The 16162-nt window shown below is 48.0% G+C and overlaps 1 protein-coding gene across 2 annotated transcripts in view; it reads left to right on the top strand.

The window, feature by feature from the left end:
- The window catches only part of LOC141156942 (cytochrome P450 4A6-like), a 74071-nt gene that overhangs the window by 47214 nt on the left and 10695 nt on the right, over nt 1-16162 (top strand). The window contains exons 6-10 of one of the 2 annotated variants that reach the window (XM_073643528.1): nt 1994-2145; nt 2762-2868; nt 2973-3225; nt 4402-4554; nt 5814-5878. In XM_073643528.1, coding sequence (XP_073499629.1) covers nt 1994-2145; nt 2762-2868; nt 2973-3225; nt 4402-4554; nt 5814-5878 — 730 coding nt within the window. The remainder of the gene's footprint in view (nt 1-1993; nt 2146-2761; nt 2869-2972; nt 3226-4401; nt 4555-5813; nt 5879-16162) is intronic. The other variant, XM_073643529.1, reaches the window with a different exon arrangement.

Below are 16162 nucleotides of genomic sequence, written 5' to 3'. Positions count from 1 at the left end.
TTCGTCTCCTCCCGCTTCGAGGGCGGTCCCGGGGCAACTCGGTGACTGTCAGCTCCAGGGGGAGTTCTTTCACGCTGACAGACACCTCTAGCATCACAGTCTCTGTTGGTGGGGGCGGTTTCCACTTTTGGCGCCATTTTCTGTCCCGGCCCACGATGGGAGGTGGCCTCCTGCCCTCCTTTGGCACGCCCATAATGGCGTCCGCTGCTCTTCCAAGGCGGGAAATCTGCGGTTTTGGCGGGAAGCGCTTCCCAGTGGCGGGAAACTCAGCAGATGGCGGGAACAAGCTGGAAATGGCGGACAATCGGCGGGAAACGACTGGTGATGGAGTCCGATGGTGTGGACCCTCCGGAACCGGCGGGAGACTTCTTTCTGAGGTAAACTTGCACTTTTCTTCAGGCACGCAGTACCCAGGTGTTGCGGGCACGTAATCCTGCCGACTACGCCAAAGTTGACGCGCCCCCTGGGACATATTCCTTTTTGAGGGGAATACCCGGCACCGGATCAGATGGGGGGGTTGTAGTCTCCGAGCGGCTGTGACCCGGTCCCGTGCCCAGGGCGTCAAGCTCAGTGTTATGTGGCAGTCTTTACTGATGTTATTAAAGTTCGTTGTGTCGACTACGCCACCCGTTGTGATGCGGTCACTGTGGCCGCCGCTGCTGCAGGGTCCGCTGAGGCTGATGGTGGGTGCGCAGCTTGGTGGGATAACCCCCAACGGGAGGGGTATAGCCTCAGAGGGGACAGGCGCAGAGGATGGGGGTTGTGGTGGTGCGGTGCAGCCGGTAATGATGACAGACTCGGGTTGTGCAGTTAAGGGTCTTTACTTACTGCAGTTGTTATACGGGTCACTCTAGCTCCAAGTGACCACCCGAGCCGTGCTGCGTCCACCAGGTCCTGGATCCGGCCAACCCCCAAACAAGTCCGGAGCGTGGCCCTGAGCTCTCTCTCTCTCTGTCCTCTCTTCAGCCGTCCCCACCAGTGATTCACCTAAATCCAGCTCCCTCGGGCCTTCTGTTGGGCAACCTTTGGCCTCAGGTTCCCTGACCCTCCATGTGGTGTGCCTTCAGGGTGAATGTAGTGGGTGACCGTGACAGACACTGCCCACGGTCTCCGGTCTCTGGCTAGGGATGTGTTTTCTGCCCCCACCAGTTTGGGTTCCGGTACCCTTCTGCTGACTCCTCACCCGGTGATCTGATTTGGGTTCTTGGGTCCCTTCTTTGTCCCCCTCTGGGTCTTTCTCACTGCTCCTCTCTCGCTTTCTCCTCAGGGCTGCTCTTCCTCTCTGACAGGATGTCCTCTGCCTTACTCCAGCTGACAGACTTGTCTTCTGCAACTGACTGACCCTGATCTTTGATGGTGCCCACCTTATATACACCCTCTATGTGTGAGCTCAGGTGACCAGCACCCAATGAGCTCCTATCACTACCCAGACTGCTCCCCCTATCTGCCCCTACACTACATGGGATGTTCCTCCCCCCTCCCACTCCAGCCAGGAACAGGCTCGGTCGCACCTGCACATTTCTAAGTGGGAGTGCCGTCGGCCTGCTCCTCTGGAATGGGATGTATGTAGTGCATGCAGTCTATCTGAGCTCAGTTCCACACTCCTTCCTTACCCGGGAGTGGAATATCACACCTCTGGGTTGAGGTGCAATACCCCTGTAGCAGCCGAATCCTCAGGGTGCTACAATAGCGTCATGCTGTACTAAACTTTCTTGATCAGTCCCATACACAGTGAATGAAGCCATTCCATTTGTGATTACTGGGGGTTTCTCTAAGTTGGACTTTCAGCAATCGGAGGTCATCTTGTGTCCACAGCTTTCAATTTTGAGAACATTCTTTTAGGATTTGTATGATATTATAGGAACATGGTATCTTTCTTCCAAAAATGGTGGCATCTTTAACATATGTTGGGCATTGGCTGCATAAACATTGTGGTGACTATGGACTTGAGCTTTACTTTACTATAGTCGGATCTTAATTTTTGTCCTGACAGTGAAAACACCTACATTAAAGCGGTGTACGAGCTCTCCTACCTGGTGGATCACAGGTTCCGTCACTTCATTTACCATTTTGACTTCATCTACTACTTGAGCCCAGAAGGATTTCGCAACCGGCGAGCGCTGAAAATAGCACATGAGCATACAGGTAGGGTATATATACATTATATACATGATACTATGGGTCCAACTCTCTCCAGAATCACTATTATCTTAAAGGATGTGTCCTACAAATAATATATATTGTCTATCCACAGGACAGATAAGTGTATGATCTTTGGGGGTCTAGACCTCCTCTGATCCTGAGCCCAAAATCCCCTATATGAATGGGGAGGTAGTGAGCATGTGCGACCACCACTCCTATAGACAGTGAATGGAGCAGTGGTCGCACATGCTCACTACTACTCCATTCACACAGGGCACCCCCCATTCTCATTATTGGCAGTTAGACCCCCAGAGATCAGACAGTTATCACCTATTCTATGAATAAAGAACATTGTAATTTAACCTCTTTAACCTTGAATTATGACTTCTGATCAGACACATCCGCTAAGTTCTCCAGACAGAGACCACCGCTGCCATATAAGACCTAAAACACTCATAAATGTCTTTTCTTATGATACAGTAAGGAAATTCTTCCCTTTACTTTTTCCTTTTAAGAAGTTCCCACGCATTTCGCAGGCTGAGATGACGCTGCGCCTTCCCTTCACCCTGGCGGAATATCTGCAAAATTAAAGCACTGTCCATTGTGGATTGTATCCTAGATAAAGTTATTAAGCAGAGGAAGGAGTTGCTGAAGAATGAGAAAGAACTGGACAAGATCAGTCAAAGGAGACATCTGGATTTTCTTGATATCCTTCTGTGTGCGAAGGTGAGTGCCGAGCCCTGGACGTTGTTATCAGGTCTATTGGAAGAATCGTTTTTTGTCATTTGGGGTGTCCTAATATAATGCCGCACTCTAATATGTGATATTAGGATGAGAATGGTCATGGACTGTCGGATAAGGACCTGCGGGCAGAGGTGGACACATTCATGTTTGAGGGACATGATACAACAGCCAGCGGCATCTCATGGATATTATACGCCATGGCAAAGCACCTCGAACACCAGGAGAAATGCCGGGAGGAGATTAGAGGAGTCATGGGAGATCGGGACACAGTGGAATGGTGGGACTCAGCGCAACAAGGCCACCGATATATGACTTGTGTGATTTACAGGGATTTTGCAGGTCTTGATAAGTCCAGTTTTAATTTTTGCACTTTTCTTTTTTCCTCACTCTTTTTCCAAAAGCTACAACTTTTTTTTTTTTCATCCACAAAGCCATAGAATGGCTTGACTTTTCCGGGATGAGTTGTAGTTTTGAATGACTCCATTCACTTTACCATAAAATATACTGGAAAATCGGGGGGGGGGGGGGGGTTTGAGTGGTGTGAAATTGTGAGAAAAAAAAGCAACTTCACCATTGTTTTGGGAGTTTGGGTTTTACAGTGTTCATTGTGCAGCAAAAATGACCTGGCAATATAATTCTCTGGGTCTGTACAATTACAGTGATAGCAAAATTGTATAGTTTATTATTTTTTTATTATTATTTGTTATTAATATTAAAGTTCTGAATTTTCTCTAACCACTAAAATGTATTATTAATAATAATAATAACTATAATAATATTAATAATAATTTATTTTAGTGGTTAGAGAAAATTCAGAACTTTTTTAATAATTATTATTATTAAAAAAGTTTAGCATTTTTCTCTAATCACTATAATAATACATTTTAGGGGTTAGAGACATGTTTGAACTTTTTTCATATTAATAATAATAATTATTATTATTAAAGTTCTGCATTTTCTCTGACGACTAAAATGTATTATGATTATTATTAGTGATTAAAGAAAATTCAGAACTGTTTTTATATTATTATTATTATTATTATTATTATTATTTATTATTAAAAAGTTCAGAATTTTCTCTAACCACTAAAATGTATTATTATTATTATTATGATAGTGATTAGAGAAAATTCAGAACTTTTTTTAAAATTAATTTTAATAATAATAATTATTTATTATTATTATTATTATTAAAGTTCTGAATTATCTCTAATCACTATCATAATAATAGCAAATTTATATAGTGATTAGTGAATTTTCTCTAACCACTAAAATGTATTATTATTATTATTATTATTTATTATTATTATTATTATTATTGTGATTAGAGAAAATTCAGAACTTTTTAATAACTTAATTTAGTGGATAGAGAAAATTCAGAACTTTGTAGCCATTCTAGGAAAGCAAAATATTAAATAAACCTCAGCCAAACCCACCTCTTATAATGGACAACGTGGGTATGATTAGGTCTGGCAGATTCTTTACACGTACAGCTAAAATTCTTTATGGTTACAGCATCCAAATATTTCTACAGGGAAGACCTCGGAAAGATCCCCTATACTACAATGTGCATTAAGGAGAGCCTGCGACTGTATCCCCCAGTACCTGGAGTTGCCCGGAAGCTCAGCAAACCGATTACCTTCTGTGATGGTCGGAGTCTTCCTGAAGGTCAGTGATTTTATTTTTTGAAAGCAAAATTCTGCTTTAACCCCTTCCCAACTGCACAGTTTTTCATTTTTGTACTCTCGTTTTTTCCTCGCCGTAACTTTTTTTTATTTTTTCCTTTCAATATATGATGTCTTGTTTTACTTTTCAATGACACAATTCACTTTACCATATAATGTCCTGAAAAACGAGAAAAAAAATTACAAGTGGGGTAAAATGGTGAAAATAAACACGAAACACAACTCCGCCATAGTTTTGGAGTTTTGTATTATGGCGTACATTGTGCGGTACAAATGACCTGGAAATGTTGTTCTTCAAGTCAGTGTTTTTGTGCGGCGAGCTGACAGGTTTTATTGATATATTGGGGTACGTATGATCTTTTTTGCATTTTTGGGGGGAGTTGCAGCAAACGACAAAATGGCAATTCTAGCTTTTTGATTTTCTTTTGCCATAGGGGTTAATAAATGTAATATTTTCTGAAAAATACAGAATGTCCACCCACTTAGCCAGCGTTACGGACTGGTGGACTTCTTCATGCAGAAAAGTCTGGCTAGATCTAGAGATTAATTCACTCAAAGAAAATCTAAACCATTAATTATGGTTAATCCCCATAATAGGGTTAAATATTGTGAAATAGCAAATCCTTTTATAAACAGAGCTAAGACTTTGGCAAAAATCAATAAAAAAAAAAAACAGGACCTAATCACTAATATATCAAATTTCATTCCATTTATATACCTCATTCCTAATAAATGTAAAGCCTTAAAAAAATATTGATTGAATATCTAATAAGTAACAAATGAGGCCTTAACTATAAATAAAAGATCTTTGCTGACCTCTAATTAAATGACCAAAAATATCTAGTTCTTAAAGACATAATACGAGACAGATCAAGTTCAAGCATTAAAAATACTTTGCAAAAATGGGGAAAAAAAGAATATATCAAAACTTTAAAAATATTTTATATAATAAACAATGAATACCTTCTTCGGATGAAATAAAACATTATTAATACTCTGACAATTAAAATAATGAACAGTCATCACCACAAGGTGCCTAGAATATAATCTATGGGCAATATGGATGAAAAAACTTGCAGTACCAAATAAGACCACCAGGGGGCAGAGATTCCCTACATTTATTAGTCGGAACCTCTGCAGAATTCCGCTAGTTGCCAGCGACCGCAGAGCATTGTAATATGCATAGTACGACATTTTCTTACATTTCTAAGTAAATTATTATTTTTGCCCTATTTACCGCAGGTGCAACGGTTATCCTCAGCATTTATTGCATAAACCGATCCCCTGGTTTCTGGAAAGACCCAGAGGTAAAAAGTCCACTCATTGCTGAACTTTAGGCTATGTTCACACACTTGTGTTTTTGCAGCGTTGTTTTTTTTTTCTGCATACATTATGCGTGGTTTTGTTGCATTTTTTTGCAGCATTTTTCATCCATTCATTTAAACGGGTGAAAAGTGCTGCAGAAACAGCAACAGAATTGACGTGCTGCTTCTTGGCAAAAATGCAGGAGAGCTTAATATATAAGCGCAGGAAAAACAAAAACGTCGTGTGCATGAGATTTCAGAAATGTCATTGTGCTGGTACTGCAAAATTCTGCACCAAATATACTGCATAAAAACCTGCTGCAAAAAAAACGCCACGTGTGAGCATGGCCTTAATGATTTGTGGTATATCGTACTCTATGATTGAATTATATATAGTTATAGCTGCACACATCTGTCAGTGATATTGAATATGCTTTATTTTTATTTCTAGATTTTTGGATGGGGAAAAAGAGGGGTGATTCTTATTGTTGTGATGGATTTAATACAAATTTTATATTTAATATATATACAGTATATATAATTAAATTTGTATCAATAGTAGTGATGAGCGAGCACTAAAATGCTTGGGTACTCGTTGCTCGGGTCGAGCAAATTGGAATACTCGAGTGCTCGGTCCGAGTAACGAGCCCAATGTAAGTCTATGGGAAACTTTAGCATTTTTCAGGCAGCTCCCCCCGGCGGTCTTCTGAGGGCCTAAAAATTGCCCAAATCGATGGGAACAGTGCTCAAATGACATGGGAACAGCATGGGGAAGACTCTTGGAAGAATTTTTGACTCCCAGATCACTGCTGTCAGCAACGTGGTCAGAGTATTACCCCACTTTTACGGACTCACAATAAAACATACAAAAACGAAACCAAAATGGATTATCCTGTGAAATATGTTAAGGAACATCCTTTCCAGGGTAATGACTTGTATATAAGGCAAAATAAATAGCCAAAAACAAAAATACTCCTCCACACCTTGGGCTATGTTCACACGTAGCGTTTTTGATGCGTTTTTGCACTTTTGCATTGCTTTCAACCAAGACAAATGCATTCACCAGGAAATGTCATTTTAACATTTTACAACCTTATCTGTCCATGTGGCGTGTGAGACATCATCAGACACAAGCATACAGTGCTGAAAAGACATGGGAACAGCATGGGGAAGACTTCTGGAAGCATCTCTGACTCCCAGGTCACTGCCTAAAAGTGTCCCCATCATAAGTGATCCTTGGCGCATGCGAAGATGCCTCCCACCATGCACATGTTCCCATTAGAAAGGAGAGGGTCTGCTATACAGTTATAGGGTATGCAGTGAGTCCAACGGCTGACCAATTTTAGGAAAAACCCCACTAAGAATTTAAAGACACACGGAGCAGGGCCACAGTAAGAAGGTACGACATGTTCCCATTAGAAAGGAGAGGGTCTGCTATACAATTATAGGGTATGCAGTGAGTCCAACGGCTGGCCAATTTTAGGAAAAACCCCACTAAGAATTTAAAGACACATAGAGCAGGGCCACAGTAACAAGGTACGACATGCTCCCATTAGAAAGGAGAGGGGCTGCTATACCGTTATAGGGTATGCAGTGAGTTCAACGGCTGGCCAATTTTAGGAAAAACCCCACTAAGAATTTAAAGACACAGAGAGCAGGGCCACAGTAACAAGTATGACATGTTCCCATTAGAAAGGAGAGGGTCTGCTATACAGTTATAGGGTATGCAGTGAGTTCAACGGCTGACCAATTTTAGGAAAAACCCCACTAAGAATTTAAAGACACATGGAGCAGGGCCACAGTAATGACAAATTCCCATAGTGTTGTCCTATGCAGTGAATGCAAGGGCTGCCAAAAATTTGGAGGCACTTCAATGCCCCTTGGAAGAGACATGGAGGAGGGCCTCATAAAAAATGTTCCCATTAGAAAGGAGCAGGCCTCCTATACTTGTAATGCCCATGCACTAAGTGTATGGGCTGACAAACATTTACCCCTGGGGGGTATACATGAACATACTGTATAAAAAAAATGTTTTACGGGCATCATAAACACCCTTTAAAAAAAATGAAGTGGGTGTTGCATCACTGACCACGGTCACCCTGGTGATATGGTGGTGGAGGATGAGGAGAAGGAGGAGGACAAGAGCAAATAGACAAAATCAGGAAGCGTACACCCATGTGTGGGTGTGAAAAGGTGCATGGGAATACACCTCCCAAGAAAAGACACTGGATTTGAGTTTATGTTACGCTGCTATCATTCGGTAGTGTTGAGAAATCTGACCCAATCCAGCTCTTTTTTGTTTTTAGAAGAGTCAGCCTGTCAGCATTTTCAGTTGACAGGTGGATGCGCTTATCAGTTATAATTCCACCAGCGGCACTAAAAACCTGCTCTGATAAAACGCTGGCGGCAGGGCAGGCCAGGACCTCCAAGGCATAGAGAGCCAGTTCATTCCACGTATCCAGCTTGGATACCCAATAATTATAAGGCACAGCGGAATCACGGAGGACGTTGTGTGGACTCCTTGTGAGAGTACCCCGCGCCTCAGGGCCTGTGCGATGGGAGGGTCTGAGAAAACTCTCCCAAAACCTTGACAGTGTTCCCTTGCCTCTGCTGGATTGAAGTTGTGTCTCTCTCGCCTGTACTCCTTGGTTGTTCAAGGAAGTGTGCCCTCTGCCGCCAGCGTTTTCAGATGGGAATTTTTTTTTAATAGTTCCGCAACAACAAGGGCCTTCTGCTACTGCCCCATTTTTGTAGACCTGTCCGCTTCAAGAATAAGAGATATAAAGTTCTCCTTGTAGCGTGGGTCTAGAAGTGTCACCAACCAGTAATGACTGTCACCCAAAATTTTGAGAACGCGAGGGTCATGGGAAAGGCAGCATAACATAAACTCAGTCATGCGTGCCAGACTACTAACAGGCAAGACTTCCTTGTCCTCACCAAGAGGATGACTGACCATGCTCTCCTCCTCCTCCTCTCTGTCCTCTGGCCATCCATGCTGAGCAGACGGTATGACAGCTGTGCAGGTAGTACCGTCTATAGTGCATGAAACTAGCTCCTGTCCTTCCTCCTCCTCTTCCTCATTGTCACCCAATTCACGTTGGGATGAGATGAGGCTTGGCTGTGTGTAATCACCCTGTATGGTTCTTTGCTCCATCTCATCGTGCTCCGCCTGCAATGCATCCTCTTTAATTGTGAGCAGAGAGCGTTTCAGAAGACAGAGAAGCGGGATGGTGACGCTAATTATGGCATCATCGCCGCTCACCATCTTGGTGGAGTCCTCAAAGTTTTGGAGGATGGTAAATATGTCTGACATCCATGTCCACTCCTGAGGTCTTATGTGTGGAGTCTGAACTGAATACCGACACCTTGTTGATGCTGGTACTCAACATCTGCCCTCTTCTGCTCACAAATCCTTCCCAGCATCTGCAGTGTAGAGTTCCAATGCGTGGGGACATCACACACCAGTCTGTGAGCCAGAAGCTGCAAACGCTGCTGAAGCGCTGCAAGGGTGGCAGAAGCTGTAGCTGACTTTCTAAAATGGGCACACAGGTGGCGTACTTTAACAAGCAGATCCGGCAGCTCCGGGTAGGATTTGAGAAACCGCTGAATGACGAGGTTAAGCACATGAGCCAGGCATGGTACGTGTGTGAGATCACCTCGCCTCAGAGCCGCCACCAGGTTCCGGCCATTGTCACACACGACCATGCCTGGCTGTAGGTTCAGCGGTGTGAGCAACAGAGCTGCCTGCTCTTTCACAGCTGTCCACAACTCTTCAGCATTGTGCGGTTTTTCAACTAAGCATATAAGCTTCAGCACAGCCTGTTGCCGCTTGGCCGAGGCAGTGCATACAGTGCTTCCAGCTTGTGACTGATGTGCTCATTTCTGAGATGGAAGCTGAAGAGGAGGAGGAGGATGAGGTGCAGGAGCTGGGGACAACACTGATTGACCTAGGGCCCACAATCCTTGGCGTCGGGAGGACGTGTTCCGTCCCAAGGTCCGACTGGGTCCCGGCTTCCACTCTGTTAACCCAGTGTGCCGTCAGTGATGTTACGGATCCGGGTGGTGGAACCTCTGTGCTGCGGTGCAAGGAGGGGCCAGAGGGGTTGTCGCACGGCGGCTCAGTCGATTCCGTGAACCAGGCAGGAACCGAGCAGAGGGACCAGGTGCCACTCTGGGACCGACCTTGTGTGAGAGCAGGTGACTCCCATGGGTCAGAAGGCAGGAACTGACTGGTACAGTGGATGAGCTTCAGCTGGCAGGCTGGCGGGTGGTCTGGGTAGACAAGCAGGCTGGTTAGGCAGATTGTCAGGCGAGTGTTCCGGGTAGGCATCCTGGCGGGCACAACAGGTAGCTGGCAGGTGCTTCCAGGTAAGTGGAATGGCAGGCACGGCAGGTAACAGGCAGGTGCTTCCAGGTAAGCGGGCTGGCTGGCACGGCAGGTAACAGGCAGGTGCTTCCAGGTAAGCGGGCTGGCAGGCACGGCAGGTAACAGGCAAGTGCTTCCAGGTAAGCAGGCGGGCAGCGCCCATAGACAGACTGGCGGACTGGAGCGTAGACAGACTTTCGGGCAGGAAAGTAGTCAGACTGGCGGACTGGACTGAAGATCAGACTGGCGGACAGGACTGACTTGCAGGGGACCTGAGGGCTGAAGCAAAGTAAGAATCACAGAACAACAACCTTGCACAGTCACCTCCATATTGGAGGAGGTGCCTTTTATAGGGAGAAGTCCTCCAGCCATTGGCCCGGGACTTTTTAGGATGGCACGTGCAGCCCCTTTAAGAGGAAGGGAGCGCGCGCGCCCTAAGCACAGACCCGGGGAAGCTGCGTGCACCAGCAGCAGCTGCCGGGAGGCCGGAAGACGCCGGAGCAGGACCACGGCGGTAAGGGGGACGGCGTCTCTGCCTGGCAGAGGGCAGAGACGCCAATGCTACAAGCGAGATGAACATCCCTGCCCACAAGCACTTGTCCACGTGTCCATGGTTAGGTGGACTTTACCGGTAACTGCGTTGTTGAGAGCACGGCTAATGCTTTGGGACACGTGCTTGTGTAATGCGGGGACGGCACACCTGGAGAAATAGTGGCGGCTGGGGGCCGAGTACCGAGGGACGGCCGCTGCCATCAGGTTGCGGAATGCTTCCGTCACCACGAGCCTAAAAGGCAACATTTCGAGCGCAAGTAGTCGTGAAATGTGAGAATTTAGTAGTGTGGCCTGTGGGGCCAGTGTGGCGCCCCTGAGGGTTCAGTCGCCACAGAGGTACTGCACCTCACCCAGAGGTGTGGTGTCTCCTTCTCTCAGGTAAGGAGGGAGTGTTGCCCGGAACCCCAACACCCACATTCAACACTACACTACTCCAGGCCGGCTGGAAGGGCAAGACGCAATGTATGTTTCCTGCTGAGCCCTGACACTGGCTGGAGTGGGGGGAACCCAAAGGTAGGGGGAACCAGTAGTGGGTGTGGGTGGAGGAAGTAGTTAGAGGAAGCACTTTGGTAGGAGTACATATAGGGAAGCCATCTTAGATAGTTCAGTGAAGGAGTGAGTTGAGTAGGGAGAGCAATTCAGAAGAACAGCTCGGGACAGTTCAGAAGAACAGTCCGGGAGCAGAGTCTCGCTAGGAGCTCTGCTCCACAAGTAGGGCCAGGACTGGAGGCCCAAGAGGGGAGCAGGGAGTAGGCTCCGTTCTAAGAAGTGATGCTAGGGGGTACGGCGAGTGCAGAACGGCACCCGTACGCCCCGAATCTGTCAGAAGACAGAGGGATCGTAAGCTGCATTCTAATCCCTAGGAGGGTCAAGCAGGTCCGGGATCCGACGCACAGGAGGGACTTCAGAGCACCAGAACGGGACTGAGAGTGGGGAAGCGCAGGGCAGGAGGGAGAAGACCCAGCGTGAAGACGGTCTAGAGAAGAACACAAGAAAGCAGGGTTCCGTCAGGTGCTCCTAACCTACTCGAGGAAGAGCTGAACCCCCGGTCTGGTGAACGCAGCGTGGCGTGGGAGGCTGTAAGCTGGACAGTGCAACCTCAGGAACTTAACAACTGTGAGTAAAGACTCGGATGACTGCACCGCACTGCCTCCATCCCTTATTTAAGCTGCGCCATCTTTCCTCCTGCACTACAACGCCCAGCACAACCAACAATTTCTACACTGCCCTGGAGCTAGCTCTTCCTGTGTAGAGCCATACCATCCCTGCTGCAGTAACATCAGCTTCAGAGGACTGCTCCGCAGCGGCGGCTCCCTTTGGCCGCATTCCACAGGTGGCGTCACGAACTCTATAAATCCCCTATAAATAGAAACCCCCTTTTTATTGACCGCCCTGGGCCACGGACGGGGCCAGCCGCCGTGATATCCCCCACCAGCATCCGGCCCAGCTGTCGAGTACCCCCACGGCCCAGGGGGTGCGTCAACTTCTGGCGTCACGAACAGGATTTCGTGCCCGTTGCAACGAACAGGATTCCGTGCCCATTGCCACCGGGTACTGTGCGCCTTAAAAGACTGTAACACTTACTGTGGTGAAGATTTCCCGCCATTCCCGAGGTTTCCCGCCATTGTCCGCCATTTTCCTGTCGCCTCGTGGGAAGAAGAGGGGCGTAAACGCGCGAAGTCCAGGCCCCGCCTCACGTACTGACACAGCGTCAGGTCCTGGAAGGAGACCCCTGTGCCAGGAAGCGCACACCCTGACGTCAGACGCAAGGGGACGCCAGGTCCTGCACCGGGAACTGCTAGTCGAGCAGTTCTCCTCTTCCCGTCCGAGGGACCGCAGCCGTCTCTACAAGCAGGAAGGTAGGCCGCAGTTAACTAGGGGGGGGCGCAGCGATGGCGGATGATCAGCAGAATGCCGCGGCCCTCGACAACGCCCCCGCAGGAGTATCTTCGTCCGGTGCTGCTCGGGCAGGAGCAGTCGCTGCACCAGCAGGAGCTGTGGCACGGATCATGCCCATGGCTCTGCCGTATGCTCTCAAGGTGTACCGTGTGATTGAGGACACCCCCCCCCGCAGGACATGGCTGATGACCTGGTTGGGTCCAGCAAAAATCAGAAATACCCCAGGAGGGGACCCCACTACTAGTACAGTAGGTGGGACTAAACTGTATATAGTTACCCGTAAGGGTACCAACAGAAATTGTTCCTCTGTGTGTATAATTACCCGTCAGGGTAAACAGACTTCAGGCTGAGGACTGTGAGCAGCCGAGAACTGATTTTGTACATAGTTCTTCACTTCTTAAAGTGCTCTTTATTTGTTTTATAAGCGTAACCAAATGACCTCAGAAGAAAAACCCTTTTGGCGTGGCGGAAGACGTGGTCCAGCACCAGGATCACCTATGCCCTGTAGCCACGCCCAGGGCCTACGTTGAGGGTTTGCGGACGGGTCCCTCATGCTGCTACTTTTGCACCTGTTTGAAAAAGAAAATGGACACCCGGTTACAGAACGTACTGTAACCTGTTGAAAAATGTTTAATGAAAGAAATGTTTTATAGTGTAACAATAACCTGTAACGTTCAAGAAAAAGTGCCTCCCATAAAGGGAAGCAATGCTATGTTTATGATCTTATATGTGATGCATCTAAAAATTTGCATGTCTGTAATATACCCTGTTTTTACTCTGTTCCAGCCCGCGGACGTGCTGTGTTTTACCAGGGGGGAGTGTGGCGCCCCTGAGGGTTCAGTCGCCACAGAGGTACTGCACCTCACCTAGAGGTGTGGTGTCTCCTTCTCTTGGGTAAAGAGGGAGTGCTGCCCGGAACCCCAACACCCACATTCAACACTACACTACTCCAGGCCATCTGGAAGGCCAAGACGCAATGTATGTTTCCTGCTGAGCCCTGACCCTGGCTGGAGTGGGGGGAACCACTAGTGGGTGTGGGTGGAGGAAGTAGTTAGAGGAAGCACTTTGGTAGGAGTACATATAGGGAAGCCATCTTAGATAGTTCAGTGAAGGAGTGAGTTGAGTAGGGAGAGCAGTTCAGAAGAACAGCTCGGGACAGTTCAGAAGAACAGTCCGGGAGCAGAATCTCACTAGGAGCTCTTCTCCACAAGTAGGGCCAGGACTGGAGGCCCAGGAGGGGAGCAGGGAGTAGGCTCCGTTCTAAGAAGTGATGCTAGGGGGTACGGCGAGTGCAGGGTGGCACCCGTGCGCCCCGAATCTGTCAGAAGACAGAGGGATTGTAAGCCGCATTCTAATCCCCAGGAGGGTCAATCAGGTCCGGGATCCGACCCACAGGAGGGACTTCAGAGCACCAGAGCGGGACTGAGAGTGAGCAGCGCAGGGCAGGAGGGAGAAGACCCAGCATGAAGTCGGTCTAGAGAGGAACACAAGAAAGCGGGGTTCCGTCAGGTGCTCCTAACCTACCTGAGGAAGAGCTGAACCCCCGGTCTGGTGAACGCATCGCGACGTGGGAGGCTGTAAACTGGACAGTGCAACCTGAGGAACTTAACAACTGTGAGTAAAGACTCGGATGACTGCACCGCACTGCCTCCATCCCTTATTTAAGCTGCACCATCTTTCCCCCTGCACTACAACGCCCAGCACAACCAACAATTTCTACACTGCCCTGGAGCTAGCTCTTCCTGTGGAGTGCCACACCATCCCTGCTGCAGTAACATCAGCTTCAGAGGACTGCTCCACAGCGGCGACTCCCTTTGGCCGCATTCCACAGGTGGTGTCACAAACTCTATAAATCCCCTATAAATAGAAACCCCCTTTTTATTGACCGCCCTGGGCCACGGACCGGGCCAGCCGCCGTGATATCCCCCACCAGCATCCATATGCCCAGCTGCCGAGTTCCCCTCACGACCCAGGGGGCGCATCACCTTGGCTGCATATTTGCTCTTGCGTTCCAAGGACTGGGGTATGGACAACTGAACTCTGCTCTGGGACAAGGACATGCTTCCTGATGCTGCTACTTGAGAGTGTGCAACGACAGGTGCAGGGCAGGAGGCATGTTCGCATGCACCGTGGACAGGGGATTGGCTTGCATGCACAACAGCGGAAGAAGCAATGGTGCCACACGCAGACACTGTTCCTGGACCCTGGGGTTCGGCCCACCAAGTCGGGTGCTTTGCTGCCATGTGCCTGATCATGCTGGTGGTGGTCAGGCTGGTCATTTTGCCACCCCTGTTGATGCTGGCCTGGCAGGTGGTGCAAATGGCTTTTTTGGGGTTATCGGCAGAGTCTTTAAAAAACAACCAGACTCGGGAAGACCTAACAGTTGTACTGGCAACTTCCTTCATGTTCGTGTTACGGGGAACGGTTGCCTGCCTTCTGTCTGCGGCCACCACACTGCTTCTTCCTGCCTGTTGGGGTGCTCTGCCTCCCTCCCCCTGGGTGCTGCTGTCCTCGCTCTGCATGTCCTCCTGCCAGGTTGGGTCAGTTACTATATCATCCACCACCTCGTCTTCCACTTCCGCACCCTGATCCTCCTTCTGACTTTCTGGCAATTGTGTCTCATCATCGTCCACCTCTTGTGACACTTTCCCACCGTCGCCTTCATGTGACCATGGCTGCTCAAATATTTGGGCATCGCTACACGCGATCTCCTCTTGCCCCGCTTCAAGTGGACCGGGCAAGAGGCCAGAATCTATAAATGGAAAAGTGAACAGCTCTTCAGAGTGTCCAAGTGTGGGATCAGTTGTCTTCGGGCATTCGGCATGGTGGGAGGAAGGAGGATCAGGGTGAGGAATATGCGGTCCAGACTCACGGCTACTGAGACTTGACCGTGTGGAAGACAGGGTGGTGGTGGTGGCTAAGTGACTGGAAGCATTATCCGCTATCCAACCAACAAACTTTTGACACTGCTCTGGGTTCAATAGTGGTGTGCTGCGGTCCCCTAGAAATTGTGACAGGAAGGTCAGGCGAGAAGATGTGGGTGTTGGTTGTGGCACAATTTCGGCTTGCGCACAGCCTTGTCCTCGGCCTCTGCATGCACCATTACCATCACATCCAGTTCCCCCGTCCCTTGCCACGTGCCTTGCCCATTTTAAATGGAGGACAGTATCTTCCACGCTCACTACAAATGACTGAGTTTGGAGCGAACTTATATGTGATCCGTGTGATAGAGAAAACAGAGTTTTAAATACCTGGCCTGTAGGTCAGTAGTGTGAACAGCAAACTGCTGTGAATTGCTTCACTGACACACTGAAAGAAATTTTTAATGGAGGCCAGAAATGGCAGTATTTTCTGACAACGTATATGTGATCCGTTTGACGGAGAAAACAGTTTCAAATAGCTGAATTTCTAGTGCTCTAATATGGAAAGGACCTGGCTGTATTCTGTAGTGCCAACAAGCAAATGGCACA

Source organism: Phyllobates terribilis, unplaced genomic scaffold, assembly GCF_046119375.1.
Source record: "Phyllobates terribilis strain yellow unplaced genomic scaffold, ASM4611937v1 Scaffold_8__6_contigs__length_399053987, whole genome shotgun sequence".
Lineage (NCBI taxonomy): Eukaryota > Metazoa > Chordata > Amphibia > Anura > Dendrobatidae > Phyllobates > Phyllobates terribilis.
This window is presented reverse-complemented; position numbering and strand designations above follow the sequence as displayed.